The following is a 23,985-nucleotide window of genomic DNA, read 5'->3' as shown; positions in this document are numbered from 1 at the left end:
TCGTGATCGTGATCACTGCACAATACGGAATCAGCTGATTCAGCTTCAGAAGTTCCTGGTCCGATCCTGTTTGCGATTAGTTGCCGAAGCCGCGACCGAATGATAATTGCCAAGAAAACTCGCTCGGTTTCAAGTGAGTGAAATCGTTGTCGTATAAATAGTTTGAAAATATGTCTCACGAAAGTTTAATATCGATTAAAACTCGCCATGTAACCATCAGGAATTAAACTACAGTCATATTACTCGTAGTACCTAGTCGATTTTAATGGTCTCTAATACAAAACAGTGATACGATATCATGCCAATTTCCTCATGTTTAAGCGACACGCATACATTCACAACTCGAGAGCTGTGAATGTCCCAACATGATTAGTGAAGTACCTATGTGTGCGTGTAAAATTGGTTAACTAACAAAATATTTCATCCTATAAATTGTAAATACAATCAAAGATGATCAACTCTGACCAACATGGCCAACTCGACCCCACATCCTTGGATTGCCGGTCCAAGCATCTCGCATAGCATCGGTGGTCGCATTGGACCGCCGGCAATCCAAGGATGTGGGTTCGAGTCCCACGTTGGCCAGAGTTAATCATCTTTGATATTTTCATTGTGATTGACATCTGTATTTACAATTTATAGATTGTAATAACGTGGTACGTCCCATAATAATAAGTTTTACGCAAAAATTTCATTTCTGGTACAAGCTTTTATCGCTGACTGTACTTTTCTTACGACAGACAACTAATACCTACTCATCGAGACAATTCTAAAAACCCCTAACACAATTAGGTTGCGTTGTTTCATCTCAGAGTTCCTATGGCCAATTGGCCACCTCCTGTCTCCATCATCAGATCAGCTCGATGGTACCATAATATTGCATTGTCACCCGACTTACATTATATGTGTATGCAAATTTTCAGCTTCATTGGAAGTCAAATTTAACTTGCAAGATTTGACCCGTACAAACATACATATACATACATAGGTACATGCAAGTTAAATAATAATTAGCCCCTAAGGGGGTGAAAAGGGGGGGTGGAATTTTGTATGAGAAATCGATAATCGCGGAACCGATTTCGTTGAAATTTGGTATGTAGATAGTTATTGTTATGGGGAAGGATATAAAATAGTTTCAATCCCAAAATCACCCCGTAAGGGTGAAAAGGGGTGGAAAAAGGCGTGCGGGGAAAAAAGGGGTTGAAGTTTGTATGGGGAATCAGTAAAAAGCAGATTGTATATAAAAGATGCCCCCCAAGTACGTATTTCAGGATTTTTAATAGTAAATCACCCGCAACCCTTTAAATCAGAAGATTGTCATAAGCAACTTACAAAAAGATGTGAAATGGAATCCCACCAAAAACATTTTCATGTAAAATGTTGCCAAGACGAAACCATAAGGCTCGCACTGAAAAAAAGTAGAGCCAAGCTTCTAACTCTACAGGCCCTACCTTCACAGACTCTACACCTTAGTCAAAATATGTGGCTTGGCCGATTCATTATTACAAGAACTATTTTATAATAAAAAATAATAAATAGTGAATACATATTTCACCTTACGCCCATGTGACGAAGCGGTCAAGCCACATATTTTGACTAAGGTGTAGAGTCTGTGAAGGTAGGGCCTGTAGAGTTAGAAGCTTGGCTCTACAAGATATCTGATAACTTTTTGTCAGTGCGAGCCTTATGGTTTCGTCTTGGCAACATTTTACATGAAAATGTTTTTGGTGGGATGTAATAGTCAGTAATCAGTATAAAATCTCTACCCTGTTTTTATTGCACTTAATAGTTACCTTACCATAAAACCCGCAGCGTGCTCGCAACAGCGACAAATAGTAGTCATTAGTTACAATATAATGGTGATCATTAGTTATTAGTATTACTTATTAGTGTTGTTGTCGGCCGAGTAACCTGCCGCGCCTCGTTAACTCTGTATCTTCATCTCAGAGAAAAACATTATGTTATACTTTTATTAGAATTAGACGAAGGTATTCAGAAATTACCCATACTATGTATACACATATCATATCCGACACAGGAGCAGCCGATGCAACGGAGCCACGCCGTTTTTTCGACTAAATAGCTAGTGTTTAGTTTTAAGTTTATAAAATACATATGTATGTTAGTCTGTAAGGTATTTGTAATATAGGCATTGTTGCCTGAATTAAATTTCTAAATAAATAAAAATAAATAAATAACTAAACACATCTTTATTCATACTCACATCGTACATCGTAGTGTACCTTTACTTTACCTACTATTTGTAGGAACTGCAACAGTAACTTTGTAATAGCATATATTTATATGGGATTACAAACTTACTTATGCAGTTCTTAGATCTTTAAAACGTGACTGATATTGCAATATTTCTAGGTTTTTCTATGGTTTGATAAGCTGAAAACTACTTATGTTTCAAATTTGAAGCTTGTGGGTATACTAGAAGTGCCTTAGAATTATGATGATCGTAGGTGAGTGAATGAGTGTGTCAGTGTCGAAACTAAGGAACTTTGACGTACAATAATTCTTAAACTACAAGTTCCGATTTAATGTTTTTAAGAATATATTTAAAACATGTTAAGCCCTATATGTCACTGAAAATTCAGGGTTCTAGCTTCAGCCAGCACAAAATTACAGGACGTCGAAAATGGCCTATATCGCTTCGAGAAAAGGATGGTACTGTTGGAATTAGGTAGGATTCACAACACAATACGTTTTTTATTATAACGGTTATGGGCCCAGTTTAAAGATGGATAAAGAATTAATAACGGGCATTGGCATGCTGCAGAAATTCAGTGCGGAAAACTACCTACAATGGAAGTTCCAATTAAAGTGCGCTTTAAAAGCGAAAGGTCTAGGGAAGTTTATAGAAAGTGAAGCAAGTGGATCCGCTGCCACGAGTGCGAGTACCGGCGGCACTGGGGAGGGCCTGGCGGCAGGGGACCTGCAAGAGCGGCAAGATGCGGCCGCAATGTTCATAATCACATCGTCTTTGACGTATGAACAGATGGTAATTATTGAAAACTGTACATCAGCGAGGCAGATGATAGATAAATTTGACGCTGTTTATGCTCAAAAATCTGAATTTAACAAAATGTCTCTTCATGAACGTTTCTACGCATATAAGATGAAAGAGAAAGATGGTGTTGCACAACACATTGCAAAAGTTGAATCACTGGCGAAGCAAATAAAAGAGGCCGGAGACAACATAAGTGACTCGGCAATTATTACAAAAATTATTGGCAGTCTGCCAACTAAATATAGAAACGTTAGACAAGCATGGCTATCGATGGATGCTTCAAAACAAACAATAGCTAACTTAACTGCAAGGCTTCTGGATGAAGAAGCAAGTCTTGGCAATGATGATATCGCCGATCCTATTGCCTTAGCTACTGTCACTAAGAACTCATATCCTGAGAGAAGATCTTTTGTAAGGCCTAAAATTTGTTACTATTGTCAAAAGCAAGGACATATAGCTAAAGATTGCTATTTGCGAAAACGAAGCTTTAACAAATCAAACTCAGGAGCAAATATGACGTACTCGGCATTCATGGTCAAAACCTATACAGAAAACTTACAAGCTGGAGACAATGACATCTGGTATTTAGACAGTGGAGCTTCATCTCATATGACCAGCAGATTAGATTTTTTTAAACAAATTGACGAGTGCCCAATAAAATCAGTGCGACTCGGTGACAACTATCAACTGAGCGTTGAAGGGGCAGGAACAGTCTATATTAAAAAGTTGCTCGATAACCAGTGGTACGACTCTCAAATTAACGACGTACTATATGTTCCACAACTTAAGAAAAACCTAATCTCTGAAGGAGTTTTAACCGAAAAAGGCTACACAATTACCAAAGAAAAGTGGCATGTATATATATTAGATGCCAAAAAAAGGTTGGTGGCCTATGCACACAAACAACCTAATAATCTTCATCGATTACTATTTAAAACCGCTTTACATGAAACTCTGGCTGGCGATGTCAATGCTGTGACAGCTGACAATAATTTAAAACTCTGGCATGACAGGCTCTGCCATATAAACATTAACTATTTGAAAATTTTGATAAACAATGGAACTTTACACGGAATTTCTCAAAATGATTTTAAAGATTTCTTTTGTGAGGCATGTGCTTATGGAAAGCAACACCGACTCCCATTTCCTGCAAAACCAGACACGGAGAAGAGGGTATGCCGCCCTGGCGAAATTATTTATTCAGATGTATGCGGGCCTATGTCAACACCTTCGATATCTGGTTTTAAATATTTCGTTCTATTTAAAGATGCATGTACCGGTTACCGAATTGCATTCTACATAAAACACAAGAGTGATGTCTTTGAAAACTTCAAAGAATTTCTACGATTAATTCAAAACAAATTTGGTCGTCCTCTGAGAGTACTACATACAGATTGTGGCGGAGAATACTGCAATAATGAACTTAAAGCTTTTCTAAATAATTTTGGAATAACTTTGGAAACAACAGCACCATACACGCCTGAACAAAACTCGCGTGCCGAACGCGACATGCGCACAATTATGGAATCAGCGCGAACCATGCTCCAAAATTCTAAGCGCCCCAAGCATCTTTGGGCCGAAGCTGTCAATTGTGCCATATATGTTCTGAACAGAACATGATCATGATCGATGCTAAGTCGGTGAGTATTCCAATTGAAACCAGCACCGTTGCTACCTGCGATGACATTGACAAGAATGCACCATACAGAGAGGTTGTTGGATGTCTGATTTATCTCGCAACTACAACTAGACCAGACATTTCCTATGCAGTGGGAGTTGCGAGTAGATACTTAACTAACTATACTGCGTCCCACTGGCATCTTGTAAAGAGAATCATGCGCTATCTCGCAGGCACTTCACAGCTTGGTTTATTGTACAGTGGCAGTGGTGACCCACATCTAACTGGCTTTTCTGATGCTGATTATGCTACAGATTCAGAGTCTAGAAGGTCGACGACAGGGTATCTGTTTTTAATGAACGGCGGACCAATCACTTGGAGTAGCCGTCGCCAGCCTTCAGTTGCTCTTTCAACGACAGAATCAGAATATATGGCTTTGTGTGATGCAACAAAGGAAGCTATGTGGATTCGCCAATTCCTGAACCAAATTGATGAGAGTTTGAACTGCAAACCTTTGAACATATATGTCGACAACCAGAGTGCTATAAAACTGGTTAAAAATCCAGAATTTCACAAGCGCTCAAAACATATAGACGTTCGATATCATTACGTACGTGAACGTTACGAGGCTGGAGACATAACTGTCACATATGTCAATACAGAAGACCAACTTGCAGACGGTTTAACGAAGCCTCTCCCGAAAGACAAATTTATAAGATTTAAAAACAACATACTGATATGAAAATTTTCATTTAGTGGGAGTCATTATGACAATTATTTTTTTTATTTAAAGAGTGGGAGTCACTGGTGTAGAAGCTGGTTTTTTTTTTAAATATTTATATTATGTTATTATGTTTTTGCTATATCCTACCTAAGTGGGAGTGTTGGAATTAGGTAGGATTCACAACACAATACGTTTTTTATTATAACAGGTACGGCCGTGCCTCTTTGTTTTGCTCGACTTGGCGGGGGCACTGCCGTGCCCCCAGATAATAATTGTGAGTGATACTCGTACGCGATCCACGTGGCGTGGCGGGGCCTTATTCCGAGTTAAATTACTTTAATTTTATATTACTTACACAGTATATCTCACTGGTAAGTCAAGTAATTCGAGTAGGCCTGAGTAGCATCTTGCGCAAAAAGCACTTGCCGATTGTCAGTTTTAAGTTGATATGTATGATACCATCGCACGCGCTTAGGTATATAATAGTGCGCTCGAGATACACCGAGAGTTGTGTCAAGGGCTCAAGGCCGGCCGTCATAACAATACTTATAATTATGGGCAAATAAGAAGTATATCTTTTGTTATTAAATTTTAACTTAGTATATTAAGTTCAAAAATGATGAAATATGGTTTTTTATCCAGGGTTGGCAAATATATTATACGGAACATGTCCGGCATTTGTGTGTCTGTACCTAAGTGCAACATTGTTTTTGTTGTGGTGTTCTCTTTATAATTTAATTGTCTTTGTTAGTGTAATCGCTGTTTTGTTTGTTATTTTATCTTTTTGGTTATTGTTTTTGTAAATTTATGTTGTGTACTTTTTTGCAGTGATAAAAATCTTGACAGTGCTTCTTCCCGCTTCATTACTGCTGCAGTGCTGCCCGAGACTTCGTCGGTGTGGAATGATGATGATAATATTGATAATTATTATTATTATTTTTAAAAATATACCTCTGCATGTCTTTCCCCGGGCCTCAAACAATATCCATTCCTACTAAATTTCATCTAAATCTGTTTAGCGGTTTCAATGTAATTTAAAGAGGTAACAGACAAACAGACAATTCGCATTTATTAAAATTAAAATTAAAAATTAAAATTATTTATTTTCGTAAAATATACATGTTTATAAAGTAGGGGATAGTGCTGCCCGGTAAGCAAAATTTGCCTGTGTTGGGCAACACCGCTCTTCCTTAATTAACAGATTGTTACCTACACGAAAATTTCAAGTACTAGTTTAAGTGTAATAGTATAACATATGTATGCAATTAAGATAAGTGTATAGTTTATCCCATCAAAAACATTACATGTAAAAAGGTGCAAGTCTCGCAACGCTTTTACTACAAAAAAGTTTTGAGATGTAATGTGAAACCAAGTCGGTTATTTTAATCAGTGCCAGGGGACTAAAACCGTATCAATAAGATATCTTTAATTTGTAATACGTATAATGACTTGGCCATCGCACGGCTGCATAATGACAAAAGGATCATCGTCACCTATTAAACATAATTCTAATTGAACATAACGCTAGCGCTAATTGCAGTTTGAGCATCACACATATTTACGAGTACGGTACGAGTAAAGCATTATGTGCGATTGCCAAGTCATTATATGTATTACAAATCAAATACGGTAGGGGGTGTATTGATACGGTTTTAACACCCCCTGGCACTGATTAAAATAACCGACTTGGTTTCACATTACATCTCAAAACTTTTTTGTAGTAAAAGCGTTGCGAGACTTGCACCTTTTTACATGTAATGTTTTTGATGGGATCTCATCTCTTTTTGTAGGCAGTCCTTCTTTTCGGGTACTCATACCCATACTAAGTATACACATATCATAACTAAACATATCTTCATTGATACTCACATCGTACATCGTAGTGTACCTTTACCTACTATTTGTAGGAACTGTAACAGTAACTTTGTAATGTCATATATTTATATGGGATTACAAACTTACTTATGCAGTTCTTAGATCTTTAAAACGTGACTGATATTGCAATATTTTTAGGTTTTCCCTTTATGTGGCCATTAAACCCTAACTGTACCAAATTTCAGCTCTCTAAGTTTATGGGAAGTACTAGTACTATTCTGATGATCATGAGTGAATGAGTGTCACAAATGCGAAACTTTGCTTTCGCTTAATTTCGGAACTAAATGACCTACAGACTTGAAATTTTGGATTTTAAGTATGTGATTATAGCTTACTGGATGACGAAAATTTCTGCGTTCTGGTCTTATCCAGAGGTTCTCAAATAGGGGCCTGAAAATGCGGCTAAATTGTTCCAGTAAAGGATGGTACGGCAGTGTTTGCTTCGCGCTCGTCTTGGCGGGGGCACTCCCGTGCCCCCAGATAGAACTAGGTAAATATCTGGGTTGTCAGACATGCAGTAATAAATAAAGGAATAAAGGAACCAGTAAGTGTGTGTGTGTGTGTGTGTGTTTTATAATAAGGACAAAAAAGAAACTTGACGGTCACGTCTAGTTGGTCTAGGGAGTGCTTGAAGGGGCATAATATTATTATTAAGTTGTAGACTATGAAGCGAGATTCCGTATCAAATTAAAAAAAAAGCGGCCAAGTGCGAGTCGGACTCGCCCATGAAGGGTTCCGTATTTAGGGGATTTATGACGTATAAAAAAAAACTACTTACTAGATCTCGTTCAAACCAATTTTCGGTGGAAGTGTACATGGTAATGTACATCATATATTTTTTTTAGTTTTATCATTCTCTTATTTTAGAAGTTACAGGGGGGGGGACACACATTTTACCACTTTGGAAGTGTCTCTCGCGCAAACTATCCAGTTTAGAAAAAAATGATATTAGAAACCTCAATATCATTTTTGAAGACCTATCCATAGATACCCCACACGTATGGGTTTGATGAAAAAAATTTTTTTGAGTTTCAGTTCGAAGTATGGGGAACCCCAAAAATGTATTGTTTGTTTTCTATTTTTGTGTGAAAATCTTAATGCGGTTCACAGAATACATCTACTTACCAAGTTTCAACAGTATAGTTCTTATAGTTTCGGAGAAAAGTGGCTGTGACATACGGACGGACAGACAGACGGACAGACGGACAGACAGACAGACAGACATGACGAATCTATAAGGGTTCCGTTTTTTGCCATTTGGCTACGGAACCCTAAAAAGACGGGCTCGTCCGGGATTTGAACCCGGGACCTCTCGCACCCTAAGCGAAAATCATACCCCTAGACCAACGAGCCGGCTGCAAGGAGAGTCTAAATTAGCGATGGATCGCCACTCACGCGCTATCTGCGTCACGTGATCAATGATAACGTAAAGGCAGTGCGTTGTGACATAATAAGGAGAAAGGCGATCAAGAATTTATCTTACCTACTGAACATTTTAACTGGCGTCTCTTTAAGTAGAAAACACTACTATATTAATTATATACTTAAATAGATGTGCTATATAACATATTATGTATTATTATAAGATTTATAAGGTGTATTTTGTACTTAAAATAGAAAGTAGCCAAACTGCCGTATTCAAACTTCAAGATATTCACAAGAGACGACACGTACTAGATCCATTCTAGATACGTTATAGTTTAGATTTCAACTAGTTTTCTTTTGCAGCTCAATTCGGGCAACCAATGTCACTTTTACGTTAGTTTGAGTTAGATATTTATTATAGATGTGAATTGGATCTCTAAGTCATATCTTGTGGAAATCGTTCAAGAGTATCTCCAGAATCGCGGAAATGTCAAATTTGACAGGTTAGATCCTAAAAATATCGTTATCGTATCTTGGTGATGTCTAAAAGATATCTTATAGATTTCTATTTCAAAATCCGAATCGGGCCCAAAGCCTCGCAGTGCCCGATTGCCCAGGGCTGGACCTAGTATTATTTATTTATTTGTTTGTTTAATAAGAAACATGGTAATCTTGAATGTAACCGTAGCCCCACGAAACTCAACAATGAGTTTGTCTGTGGGATCATCAGTCTGTATTTATGTAAATAAACTTCTAACACCATATCATATTAAAACCACGCATTGGAAAAGCGCCTGCTTCGCGAAACAAAGTCATTTGAATATACAATGAAAATCTGGTTCAGTATGAACCGTGGATTCCTTAAAAATTTGTTGTTCGTCAATACAATAAAAAAAACTCAAAATATACAATTTTTGCAGAAGTCTGAAGTTTATTATGGCAGAACAATAAAGAGCTCAACGTTTTGTAAATAAATAAGCTTCACAATTTACTTAATCATTTCGCAGCAAAGAGCCTAAGAGGGAAATAGCGCGATAGTTAAGGTTTTAAGTAACAAAAAAAGGTCGAACCTTTTTTTGCTTGATTAAAGCATGAAACTTGGCACATTTGTTCCTTATATCAAAATAAGCCGACTAAGATCGGTAGCCCGAGGGACCCCCCGCTTAAGCCCGAGAGGGGGGGGGGGGGTCAAGTAGCGCCCCGCCCGGCTTCATTCTAAAAATTCTAACAGGCCCCGGTTAGCTAATAGGTCATATTTGGTATCAATTTCGGATAAATCAATAACGTAGAATTCATTTCTGGTATAAAAAATTGCAAATTGTTGAAAAAAATAATAAAAAAACACAAAAAATCTAATTTTTCAAGTGTAATTTTTGTTTTTTATTTATTGTCAAAATTAAACTGCTTGGTTTTTCTACATACAAAAAATATGACGATAAAGCCTATTTAATGCAGATTTTAAAAACATAACTTTTACTTACCTTTATGAAAAAGAAATTGCATTAAAAAAACATATGTCGTCCCGCGCCGGTGAATATCTTGTTACCGACATAGGCATCGATATAGACAACATCCGAAGTACACACTCTGGAGACCGACTAAATGTGTTGTTTATTATTGTAGATCATATATTAAAGATAGAAAGCCGTACATAATATTTGATTAGAAAAAAAATGTGTCGTTCAGTGAAAAAAGGGACCTTGGAAAAATTTATCATAGAGCCTCTCTTTTGTATAGAAGCATTGTTAATTTCAACCACTCCATGGACTCCATGGTCCCTGTTCTCAATGAATAAGAAGTAAACTGTAAGTATTATTTAATCTACTTATTACATTATAGAATAATTTGCCAGTAACTGGCCGCTTTAATAACTAGCCGCTCTAAACTTTTTTTAGTATAAGGTTCCAAAAACTGGCCAGCTTTCAATAACTGGCCACTGGCTAGCCTAAAATGAATTTTTGGTTTTGGGTGGCCAGTTACTAAAAGTGGCCAGTTACTGGCGAATTACCCTACCACACTTTAATTTTGCGTCTTGTGTCGTAATACAGATCCTTCCCCAGACACATAAATGCGTACATTTCATCATTCATGTAGTTGCATCGCGTTTTTTATTCCGGTTTGCATTTACTTCTGGTCAGTTTCAACCATATTCTGACCAAAGCAGGTGTCAGACCAGTGTGGAACCCGTCGTCTGCTTCTTGCTTCCATTCCCAAGAAGTCTGACGGACTGAGCAAGTTTGACGACGAACTAACGTCTGAACCTAAACATCAACCCCTCGGTACACTGCGCGTAATAGGGCATTTATATGGCTCCCTTTTGTTAGAAGTAGGTATACATTATGGAATTTAATAATAAAATAATTTAGCAGTGACTTAATCTCATAGAACAGGTATAACATTATACAACTCTTCATTTCAATATCCCGGTATAACTTGCCTTCTTCAATATTGCACTTATTACCGATCATATAATAACATTTTAGTATTTTAGGGGAATGCTTTTAGCCACTGCTATTGCTCCATCTTGTAAGAGCTTGAATCCTTGTAGTGGTTTCGTTGAACTCTGAACAGATTCCATGCTTCGAATTCACTTTTTCTCCCCTTTCCACTGAATGCTCGAAACAGGGGTAAGACTTCCGCTCTTTTAGGATAAATAAAAGATAGTTTACTTAGCTTATAGAATAGATCATTTTATTAGCTTAAAATATAATTCCCTGACCTGGATGCAATGGTGTGTCATGTGATATAATTGTGTTTTCCACTGTGTCAACGTGAGCCCACAATTCCTGTAGTTGGGGAAATATTCGTACGCATGAATCTAGTCTAGCTGCTATGACTACGTTCGTGTCTACTGTGCGTATCAATACCTTGCAATGACTGTTTTACAGCATCTGCAACTAGGGCCATCATATTAAATGAATCGGACTTTTCATGGTTCTTGGAGTATTCGGAATCTCACGAGGAACATTACTTGTGACATGTTTCTCTACACAATTTCGCGATGGCATAAATAAGGACTTTTAACTCTTCGAAGTTTTGTCAACACAGTGTCTCAAAATGATTTACCTAGTGGTAAAGAAATGAGTTTCACTAAAAGATCAGTGGTTATAAGTGAAGCTTACCGTCATGGTAAATTAAACTCTAATTTATTTCTATCGGGCCCTGATAAACCAGGAGTCGTACTCGTATTCCAAGCATTCTCTCGATCGACCTTGTAATACTGTAAGCTCAATAAGACTTGTGATGTAGGTACTACATGATATATATCATATATATTTGATACATACACTCAAAACATCCATAGGTAATTCAGGAACAAGTATTCACGCTAAACAGATAAATAAATGCCTTCTAGCAGGGATCGGATACCGGTATTTTTTGTATGGGAACGGAAACGGTATTTTTTCGTTCTTTGCTAATTACTTCATTTCTAATTGGGCAATCTAATAATATGAAGTCGTAACCTAAAAACACAACTGAGTCCTACATTTTGAGTATAAAATAATTAGAAAAATATGGTTATTTCTAAGTTTTTGCAAAAAACCGGTTCCGATCTCTGCCTTCTAGAATTTGAACCCGAGTTCCCCATTTAATATAAGGTGTATAAAAGTGACATCTAAGCATGGACCCTTTTTAGCCTGGCCGATACAAGGATTCAAGCTCCTACAGGATGGAGCAATAGCAGTAAATAAATAGCATTCGCCAAAACTTTATTATACCTTTATATGATGATAGGTGAAATAACCTTGTAAAGCAAAGTAAAGTGATACTTACAGATAAAGCCGTTGCTAAATAATTAAAATATGCCCGAAATAATTCTTTACATGAATCGACTACTGAAATAGAAGCAGCCTTATCCGGATAGGATTATATGTTTGGGGTCAGACTTTAGTTCCTCTTTAAACTTGCTCAGTCCGTCCTCTTGGGAATGAAAGCAAGGAGCAGACGACTGTTTCCAAACTGTTCTGACAACCCTGCTGTGGCCAGAATATGGTTGAAACTGACATATATACGTGAATGACGAAATGTACCCATTCATGTGTCGGGGGAAGGAACGGTATTAATACACAAGACGCAAAATTAAAGTGTGGTATAATGTAATAAGCAAGTATATTAAAGAATACTTACAGTTTACTTCTTATTAATTGAGAACAGGGACCATGGAGTCCATGGAGTGGTTGGCACTAACCAGTGTTGGCCGAAACGTTAATGCAATTGAAAATGTTGGCCATTAACCATTATAAATTGAACCTTAAACAGTAACGGACGATTACAATTTACAATTCAATTTATAATGGTTAATGGCCAACATTTTCAACTGCATTAATGTTTCGGCCAACACTGGTACTAACTAAATACGAGTATGCTTCTATACAAACACGAGGCTGGCTGTGATAATTTTTTTAAGGTCCCTTTTTCACTGAACGACACATTAAAAAAAATTGTACGCTTTTCTATCTTTATAATAGAATCTACAACAATAAACAATACATTTAATCGGTCTCCAGAGTGTGCACTTCGGATGTTGTCTATATCGATGCCTATGTCGGTAAAAAGATATTCACCGGCGCGAGACGATATAAGTTTTTTTTATGCAATTTCCTTTTAATAAAGGTAAGTAAAAGTTATGTTTTTAAAATCTGCATTAAATAGGCTTTATTGTCATATTTTTTGTATGTAGAAAAACCAAGCAGTTTAATTTTGACAATAAATAAAAAACAAAAATTACACTTGAAAAATTAGATTTTTTGTGTTTTTTTATTATTTTTTTCAACAAATTGCAATTTTTTATAACAGAAATGAATTCTACGTTATTTATTTATCCGAAATTGATACCAAATATGACCTATTAGCTAAACGGGGCCTGTTAGAATTTTTAGAATGAAGCCGGGCGGGGCGCTACTTGACCCCCCCCCCCCTCTCGGGCTTAAGCGGGGGGTCCCTCGGGCTACCGATCTTAATCGGCTTATTTTGATATAAGGAACAACTGTGCCAAGTTTCATGCTTTAATCAAGCAAAAAAAGGTCATTTCACTTAACACCCTCACTAGATGCGCTGCAGAATCTAGGGAGTCCCATCAGGACCCTAAACATGTTATTATACTTAGAGGACTCGTAAGGCGTTGATTTCTCTCTGAGTATAACTAACCCACTGGCCGCTGGTGTAAAACGATTGACAGAAAGACTTGAACATGAACAAGGTTAATTCTCTTTACTTCCCCTGTACACTGCGCGAACCTGCGAGCCAGCATATCCCCCCAGCATATAACAACGCCCTACGCTCCCTCTCAATATCTCTGTCGTCCTAGGTCACTCGTGATAATGTGACCAGGATATTTGAACTGGTCAACCTTCTCCAGGTCTCTATCATGCAATTTGATGGGCGGCACATAGTCTAAACTCTAAAGACCTGCCCCGCAGCGCGAAAACCATAACCTGACTTTGAGACCGTTGTATTTCAGTCCATGTGAATCGGCATAGGTTCTTTTGTTAATGAAGTTTCAAAAGAGTTGGAAAAGTTCACGGAAATTTCAGGAAAAAAACATCGGGTGTCAAGGAAAATATCGTTTATGAAACGGAACATTACAATCCGCGTACAAACATTTGAGAAACTTCCGATAATTTTCAATGTGGAAATTTCGCATTTTGAGACCTTTTCGAAGTCACATCAATAGCCAAAAATATATGCCGGCGCAATGCTAGAAGATGTTCGTTCACTCTGCGCTGCGGCGGCGGCCGCGTGCAGCCGTGCGTGCGTGCGCGCAAGCCGCGGCGCGCCGGCGCTATCGCCACGGATTACCTCGTCTTTATGGCACGGATTATTATACTTACTATCGTGTACTTCATAGACGAAATAGGTAGATATTATTTTATTAGTTATCGAGATACACTGTAAGTATCTAAATATATTTTTAAAGAATATTGAGTAATAGTATGTACCTACATAAAATAAGACTTAGTGCGTAAAGTATACGTAGGTTACGGTATATAATGTAATTCAATCGTTTTTATAACAGATTGTATAGACTAAGAAATAACAATAATATTTTTTTAAATAAATTATGTAAAGAAAAAAGTTCTCGAAGTACTTAAACAGTCGGATTAACAACGTTTTTTGGAAAATCGGTTAAAAAAGACATTGGGCTCGTCCGGGATTTGAACCCGGGACCTCTCGCACCCTAAGCGAAAATCATACCCCTAGACCAACGAGCCGGTTGATCTGTTAGCCGAATTTTGCCACAACATTCGGACGCCGAGTGAAAGTTGCGTACACGCAGTTATGAGTTCCGACACTTCCGACACTCGACTTCTCGACGTCGGCGCCTGCGCGGCGGTCTGTACAACTACCACTAGCTGCATTCGAACTTTAACATTTGATACCATTTTGACATGACGGAATGGTGCGCGCGAGATGCACTGCGGTGACTGCGGGTCCAGTGATGCAAAATGATACATATTATCAGAAAAGATTGAATAGCGCTATAAAATAAGTGTAACGGTATTCTACGTGTATTAAAGTTTACGTTGTTTCCATATATGTAGACATAATGGAACTATGTTATTTTAACTATCTTATATGTATATTCTTCAATAACATTTTCTGATAGGTATATATTTTTTTCTGATATTCAAGTCACTAAGTAAGTTATATTTGTATTAATTTCTTGCTGAGGTTGTAGCTAATAATCAGGCCTCGGAGTTTTTTTAGCACGGTAAGACTAAGGAGAGCTATGGAGTCTTTGTTAACATTAAAATTAAGTTCATACTCATACTCATCCTCATTAATTAAGTACAAGTAAATTATGTACAGCTCTAGACCTAATAAATATCAGCGATCATCACAATAACGAAATACGTAACTATATATTCATGACATAATGTGACATCTGATTTACTCATACACATATTTAGGTAAAGAGGTTTAATCATAAGTGGCCTATCACTTAAAAAAGTACTTAAGACATGCAACCTATGATTGGCGAGATTTTGTATTGTGTAGAATGCTGTTGACATGCTTTAATATAAAAGTGTGTCTTAATTGCGTGAGATGTACGTCACAAGACACACACATTACTACACATTTTTCGTGATCGTATATAAGATCTTTGTACGGTTCAATCCAGTGCAAAATTTCAGATATTTGTGGATCCGTCATAATGAAATCAGCAATTTATTCCGAAATTTGCCTTAAATGAATATATTGAAGTAACAAATCATACGTCTTAATATGTTGATACATGACATATGATGTCATTAAGTGCATTATCTAAAGCGGCCAGTGACAACGTATAGTTCCTTATCTTAACAGTAATTATAGTATGTAGGTACGTTAAGTACTTAAATAAAATATTGGAGCGATGACACTGCAATATGGGTAATATAATAATATTAACATACACATATACATATTATTACTTTTTTATAATATAACATTTAATTAAATATATGTAAACAGAATTAATTACATATAAGTAGTCTAAGTATTTATAAAACGATTCGGACGAACTTAATTAATGAGGATGAGTATGAGTATGAATTTAATTTTAATGTTAACAAAGACTCCATAGCTCTCCTTAGTCTTACCGTGCTAAAAATACTCCGAGGCCTGACTATTAATATTAGTTCGTGTGGCTATCAATGGGAGCATTGGGAGCATATCCTAAGCAGGCAACACCAACGGAATTATACAGGCGACCTATAACGTGTACTTACGGAATCAGCCTCGGGGCTAAAAGCGAATAGTCACACATCGGCACTCACACTCGCCCATGCAGTAACGCAATTAGCGAAGTGCCGCTCACGTACTTAGCGCTATTACTGACGACGGACGACGACCGACGACCGACGATGGACGCTTCTAACGTGGCCAATATCAGCAGGGTCAAGGTCGAGGAAGAAAACATCTGTTGCAATATCGTCACATTTGTACAGGGCGTTTTTTCAATCCTTGTGAGATGAATATGTAAGTAATTTTTAATTTTTACTGTAGGACCATCCCCGAAATTGCAAACAAGTGGCCATTAAAACATCAAGATTTAATCAAAATCATGTATCTTGGGATGGCACTCTCAGATTAATATTTCACCTAGCGTTGTATTTTAAAATTTAAACATTGACACATACCTACTATGTAGTAAAATAAAATAACTGGAGGTTGGGGAGAGGAGCAACCGAGAATCATTTCAGTATTTTAATTTAGATTAGAACAAAATTACATTCCGTAAAAAAATTGGGCTCGTCCGGGATTTGAACCCGGGACCTCTCGCACCCTAAGCGAAAATCATACCCCTAGACCAACGAGCCGCTTGTGATAGTTGTCAATTCTAACAATAAGGTCGGTGACTAATAAAATAATTGCGATTAGATTATAAAGGTACACTGTAATCTTCAAACTCATAAAACTTGTACAGTCAGCAACAGACACCTGTTCTAGATGATCTAAATACATCTTTATAATTGAGGGATAACATGTGTGCGGATCATGTTGAAAGAAAACCTTGCCGGCTTAGCAACTTATCTTGCTGACTATAAACTCAGGTGCTGGTGGTTTGACATGTATTTTCTAACAAATATTCGAAGAGAACTGCCTCAACTTGATTGTATGCGTATCGCGTAACATCGCTTCAATAAATGATGCAGTTCGTTTGGTCTCATAGCGATGATCCGGGCTATGAATATTAGTGCAGCCGCCATAGCGAGCATAAGTATAAGTACCTGGAAGTATTATAACAAGGGCTAATTAGAATTTCAAGCTCGGAAACATAACGCGAAGTTTTAACGAAGCGCGGTTTCGCGAAACAGATTACTCGTACAACATGCGAGTGCTTAGTGATCGAGCATTATGGTCTAATTATCCCCCTGCTACATTATTCGCGGCTCGACTCGATGAAACTCCCACGATGTCGGTCCGTGCCAACGTTATACATTATAGTCTTAATCTTAATTCGACATTCATTTGATATTAGGTATATACTCTCAGTGCATATCGATTAGAAATTATTTAAATGCATGTAAGTAATAATATTATTACCACGTTCATTGAGGCAGCACATTTGGTGCTAAATATATCAGTTGTTATCCTACACATAGGCTTGTTTTTTACTATCCATTGCAACATCAACGGATCAAATATTTTGAGATAGATATGTTAACGAGGCCCTTTCCAGTGGTAGTAAAAGTAAATTTTAGTACGGGGATTCTTTATCATCGGGCCTTTCAGACCTTAAGTATCTTAAATGCATGTGTTAAACAATCACCATGTAATTAATACCAATATGCGATTCTTTGATTATAAATAAATATTTGGCCACATTAATACAAAGATCGACCTAGCCCCAACCTAAGCAACGCTTGTACTATGGGGACCGTAAAACGGGGCGACTTTAGGAAATTTTGGGGATACTTTGATAGTTTTAAAACAGCCACTAAATTAGCACTAGTGGCTCTGTGAGCTGTAGACCTCGCGAGCATAGCTTATTGGGACCGTGCACGATGACAGCGCCACACAGCGGTTTGATCAATCAACAATACAAAGATTTTAATTTATTAAAAAAAAATACGAAGTTTAAGTGAAAAAAAAATACAAAAAGTTATGTCTTACTGGGGATCGAACCCAGACTTTCTGTGTGCAAACAATAAAGCGATTGTTTACAAAATGCGCCATGACAGTTCTTAGCTAGGCTGACGAAATTCGGCTACTCATTCTCAAGTACAAACAAAATATTTAAATACCGCCTAAACCAGCAATACAATTTTTCTGCATTTTTTGCCATTTACTATGTAAATATGTCTCAAAAAGAAAATACTCTTATGTTATCGATACGACTATTTGTTTAAGCGCGAAGTATCACAACTCCTCCATTTTTAAAAAATTCCAAAAACGGGATCGACTAAAAATTTTTATTTACTCATAGAATCTGCCCTAGTAGCACGGTCGCATTTTTATCGTTTATCACCATGCCTGTCACGTTTTAACAAGTATGTAAGTGCAAAAGTGACGGGCATAGTGATAGTCGATAAAAATGGAACCGTGCTGAGCCCGCTAGTCACAAAATTTCACAAGAATCGGTTGAGAATTGTGACCTGTAGAGGAGAACATCCGGACATACAAAAGCAAAATGCCCGAGTCAAAACGTAGACCTTCGCTACGCTTCGGTCAATTATTCATTATTTTCCCGAACTGTTCGTGTTACAAGTTAGATTATTATTGTATATACCAACTTATTCACTTACGGCTGAAAAACTAAAATATCGAAGTCGCCCCTGCATTTGAAAGTCACCCCGGTTTACCGTACTATAGTTTGCGTTAAACATACTTATAGTTGGTCAAGCAAATCTTGTCAGTAGAAAAACGCAGGCGCGAAGGATTATCGTCCCATAGAAAATTTGAATTTCGCGCCTTTTTCTACTGACAAGATTCGTTTGTCCAGCATAGATAAATCCATACTCATATACATATTATAGAAAACACGCATGACTCAGGTAAAAATATCCGTGCTCGTCGCACAAATAAAAACTCTTACCGGGATTCGAACCCGGGACCATCGGCTTCATAGGCAGGGTCACTACCCACTATTGGTCTAGAGTAGTGGTCTATAAACCAGACAGGTCGTCGTTATAAATATATTCCTGGACCTATTCATAAAAGGCGACAGTCGCTTAAATGCAACAAAACACTGACGCGTCAATCATTTGATTAGGCCATTTGGCCATTTGGCCGGCCCAAGTACCTAAATTTTAAGAATTAAAGCTAGAACGTATTCAAACTTCAAACTTCAACATTTATTCAGCAAATAGGCCACAAGGGCACTTTTACACGTCAACATTGAATTTACATACAAGCAAAATAATTGTATTACGTTAGTTTGATTTGGTAGTTGTATTTAATAATTGTTGATGTATTATTATTATTATTTTGCTTGTATGTAAATTCAATGTTGACGTGTAAAAGTGCCCTTGTGGCCTATTTGCTGAATAAGTGTTAAAGTAATTGTACTTAGAGATGTATAAGGTCTCTTAATGTCTAATTACATAAAAAAACTATAATAATAATATTAAAATAAAAACAAAACAGATACATGAAAAAAAATTTAAACTTATTTAGAGGTGTAAATGTCTCTAAGTGTCAGAACTAAAAAATAACATAGTTTATCAAATTATCCTTAGAGATGTATAGGGTCTCCAAGAGTCAGAATCCTGTATGATTAACACATTACGAGAAAAAAAAAACATACGAGACCGGTATAACCGGACAGTCTATTTTATCCCGATATTTCAGCTACTCCGGCCTACCGGATTTAAACAACAAAAATGTTTTTAAACACGCCCGGTGTAAACCCTTCGCACGCGACAGATTACCTAATACAGAATTTGCAATTCAAACAGGGCCCGTATATACAGAGAAAAAAAAAATATTTGGGGCAATTAAATCAACACGTGGCGGTAATTCGCGACGCAATCAGCATTGATTTAGTGCCGCGCGCGTCACGCGTCCGGTTCCGGCCCCGGCTCGGACTCGTTACGGAGCCGTGTATCGCAGGACGGTTAAATGTCACGTACCGTACCGTACCTAATGTACCTATGTACTAACAGCAACAGAACTGACCATTGCTGCATTGGTAGACCTCGAGGTCTAGATTCAGATAGTAATTTCATGTTATCTAGCAGTTATAATTGATATGTCATCTGTCAAAAGTTTGTTAAATACACCTCCTTATGTCGATGCAGTAACGTTTAGTTTGGTTTAGGTTAACGATAAAGTTCCTTGTGATGACAATTGTTTGCCATGTTGTACATTATGCAAGCTGGGCCACAAGAACTTGTTATTGTTATATGTATGATATCTGCATACATATACAAAATGCATTGGATAAAATTCAACATTGTATGTAAAAGAAGTACAAAGAAGTAAAAGAAGAAAACTGGCATTGCCAGATATAACGTCGGGTGAGAATACGATTGTGCCATATGCCTAAGTACTACTAAAACCGATGATTCGGGCTTTTTATTTAAGATTTCGCAGTGTAGGTAAGTTTTCGATTTTATAGGCAAAATAGATCTAGTAACCCCGCCGCTCGAACATGTAAACACGCCAATCTTTCGCCACGTGTGATTTTATTACCATTTTATGACAAGCGGAAATTCATAAGCCCTAAAATGTTTATGTCGGCAGTATAGTGTATTTAAGGCATACACGAGGCTGTAGCGGGCAGACTGCGTGGGTGGTAGCTGAGACTCACAGATATCGATAAAGGATTTCATCACGAGCTTGGGGCTGATAATTTAATTAAAACAAATTTTGTCACAAACGTGGTCTTAAAGCCTATCTTTAAGTACCTATTCTGGTAGTGTACCTTTTGGACAAGCTATACTTCAATATTTCTTTTCTGAACTATTTCCTTGTTCAGATCGAGGAAAGTAGTCGCATTTAAGCTCTTCAGTCGTCTTGAGACACCCGTGGCAATGTGCAAAGTGCGCGCTAACACGCTCCGAAGAATACAGAACTCACAGAACATCAGCTTCTAGCAAACCTACTAGAGGCTCCATCCACGACCACACGAACTGCTGTGTGGGGCACATTACTCAAACAGGTTAGAGTTTCACGAATTCATACCGGAAAACGAAGCGTTGGAATACTCCCAACCAAAGTGGGCCAACGGTAACACCGAAGAATGACGGTAGCTTAATGGCTCGCTCAAAGATCTTCACAACCTGTCCTTGTGAAGATGCCAGGATACGTCAAAAATGGATAGAGGACACTACCTATACATACTTGTTGTTATACTTACCACAAATGTATAAAGGATTGGACGCTAAGGGGCATGGCACACTGCGTCTGATTCGCACGTCGCTTCGACATGCGAGCGGGACGTAGTCGCTATAATACGCATAAGCTTAGGTGTAATTTATCGAGTTCAGTGCTCTGTATTTAGTCTACTCTAGACGTACAGTACGTTCGAAGAATCCCGAATTACGGCGCTGACGAGAGACGGAGCACAAGCGGAGCGGTGAACAAGGAACGAATTAAAACTTAGCAAATTGGAATAGTTCCGACCGGAATGCGACTACATGTTGTGTAGTGTTGAGGGCAGGTACGTGTGCGCCGTATCGGAATAAATTACTGCTGCTCGATTTAAACACGCCTCAAAAAAGTATTTCCAAAACTGTTATAGTCCCACGGCGCATTTCACATCGATTACAATCTATAAAGTGAATTACTTAACTTATTTTGTGCCTGACCCCGAGTGGTCACGAGTTTACGTATAAGCGGTTAGAAAGTCGAAAATTTAAATATACTTAATACATTGTGGCCATTGAAACCCATCCTTAAAAACTAGAAATATTGAATAATAATAACTCACCAGATAGTAAACGCCGAAAGGCATCACGACGACCGCGACGAGCAGGTCGGCGAGCGCCAGCGACACGATGAAGTAGTTGGTGGCGCTGCGCAGCGCGCGCTCGCGCCGCACCGCCGCGATCACCAGCACGTTGCCGAACAGCGTCAGCGCGGGGAACACCAGCAGCAGCAGCGCCCACGGCCGCCCCGCGGACGCCTCGGGCGCCCCGCCGCACCACGAGCTGTTCCACGCCCAAGAGCAGTTGGTGGCACTGATGTTGGGCTCGTTGTAGCTGACGTTGCTGTAGAAGTAGTCGCTGAAGTCGCGCACCAGCGCCGCGAACTCGGCGTCGGCGGCCGCGTGCGCCGGCGCGCCCATGCCGCTACCCGCCGCCGCCGCGCGGGCTGACACCCATCACGACCACCTCACACACTACCCTGCAACAATCATCACTGTTTACTCTTATTACCATATCACGTCACGGCAGTGCAAGTACCACCTTATAAAGAAAAGTCACAGTTTTAACATAATTTTATCACTTTACTTTTGTTTTTGTATCGTACAACGTTTTACAGTACAGTACAGTACAGTCATATTTATGGCAATTAAAATTTTCTAAATAGTTACGTAATGTGTAATTATCACACTAGTGCGGTAAGGAGCATCATAGGTATGTCCTGTAAATAATAACACTGTATTTTCTTTTTTTTTTATTAAGAACGGGGACCCTTTGTTTTCCATAAAGTTTTAAGTCATAATGTATTGTTTCTCATATTATCCTTACTCATAAAACTGAAAGCGTTAATTTTTCAGGATTTTCGTAAGGTTATCCTATAGATAGGTTAGGTTATGTTAGGTTTGTTTTATGGCAATCCTGAAAAGTGACGCGTATCTGAACCAAATGAATTATGACGATGAATATAATTTTTGATCTCCCATGTTTCAACAGATTTATATAATAAAATATATATTTTTGTAAACTAGATAAATGTATCTTTACGATTATATTTTTTGTTTTGAGATTTCTTGTATACTTTTGAAAAAAAAAAGGTAATTATAAAAAAAAACAAAAATCCTTTTTTTACTCCGTTCTACTTTATTCATTATTTTTGTTAGAAAGTGCATTGTTTTTGTTCTAAAAATAGATTCCTCATCCGTAATTTATCTGAAAATGATATATCACATGCCCTAGTACCTATAGCTTTAGAGAAATGTGGCTTCAATTGAAGCGCGGCAGCGTCGAACTTCCCCCCCTCCCCCCCACTAAATGCGCGGTGACTCTCGATGTCTCCCGATCTCTCTATCAACTCAAGACCAGCTAAGAATTAATTGTGCCAAGTTTCAGCACATAGTCACAAAGTGCAAGGTTCCCATACAACAGCGTGCAGTATCAAAGCAGCTACGTCAAAGTTCCTTAATTTCGACACTGACATACTCACTCACTCACTCACGATCATCGTAATTCTAAGGTACTTCTAGCAGACCCACAAGCTTCAAATTTTAAACATAAGTAGTTTTCAGCTTATCAAGCCCTAGAAAACCTAAAGATATTGCAATATCATTCACGTTTTAAAGATTTAAGAACTGCATAAGTAAGTTGGTAGTCTCATATAAATATATCATATTACAAAGTTACTGTTGCAGTTCCTACAAATAGTAGGTAAAGTTCTGTGATGTACGTTGTGAGTATGAAGATGTGTATAGTTATTATATGTGTTTAGTATGAGTATGGTATGGCTATGAGTATAGTAGGGATATGAATATGGCATAGGAATGATGTGGGATATGTACTTGGGTATGAGTATTGTATGGGTACAAGTAAAGTTTGGTATGGCCATGAGTATTGTATAAGTTTGAGTACGAGTATAGTGTGGGATGGGTATGAGTATGAGCGTTGAGAAAAGTGGAAGCTAACGTACAAGAAGTAGTACCCAAAAAGAAGGAAAGAAGTCATTATACGTATTATTAAAAATTTAAGATATCTTATTGATACGGCTTTAAGTAACACCCCCTGACACTGACTAAAATAACCGACTTGGTTTCACATT

General features: G+C 37.9%; 1 protein-coding gene and 3 non-coding genes across 4 annotated transcripts in view; all 4 read right to left on the bottom strand.

The window, feature by feature from the left end:
• The window catches only part of LOC134653375 (dopamine D2-like receptor), a 266,783-nt gene extending 244,411 nt beyond the window's left edge, over positions 1-22,372 (bottom strand). Inside the window, exon 1 of the mRNA XM_063508711.1 lies at positions 21,959-22,372. Within this exon, the coding sequence (XP_063364781.1) occupies positions 21,959-22,315 (357 nt within the window). The 5' untranslated portion in view covers positions 22,316-22,372. The remainder of the gene's footprint in view (positions 1-21,958) is intronic.
• On the bottom strand, positions 8,515-8,586 carry Trnap-agg (transfer RNA proline (anticodon AGG)). Its single transcript has one exon. It is a non-coding gene; the product is annotated as a tRNA-Pro (tRNA).
• Trnap-agg (transfer RNA proline (anticodon AGG)) lies at positions 14,739-14,810 on the bottom strand. Its single transcript has one exon. It is a non-coding gene; the product is annotated as a tRNA-Pro (tRNA).
• On the bottom strand, positions 16,830-16,901 carry Trnap-agg (transfer RNA proline (anticodon AGG)). The gene has a single exon. It is a non-coding gene; the product is annotated as a tRNA-Pro (tRNA).
• Positions 22,373-23,985: the final 1,613 nt, after the last annotated feature.

Source organism: Cydia amplana, chromosome 13, assembly GCF_948474715.1.
Source record: "Cydia amplana chromosome 13, ilCydAmpl1.1, whole genome shotgun sequence".
In the NCBI taxonomy this organism is placed as follows: domain Eukaryota; kingdom Metazoa; phylum Arthropoda; class Insecta; order Lepidoptera; family Tortricidae; genus Cydia; species Cydia amplana.
Note: the sequence above shows the minus strand (reverse complement) of the source record. Positions and strands in the feature narration are given on the sequence as shown.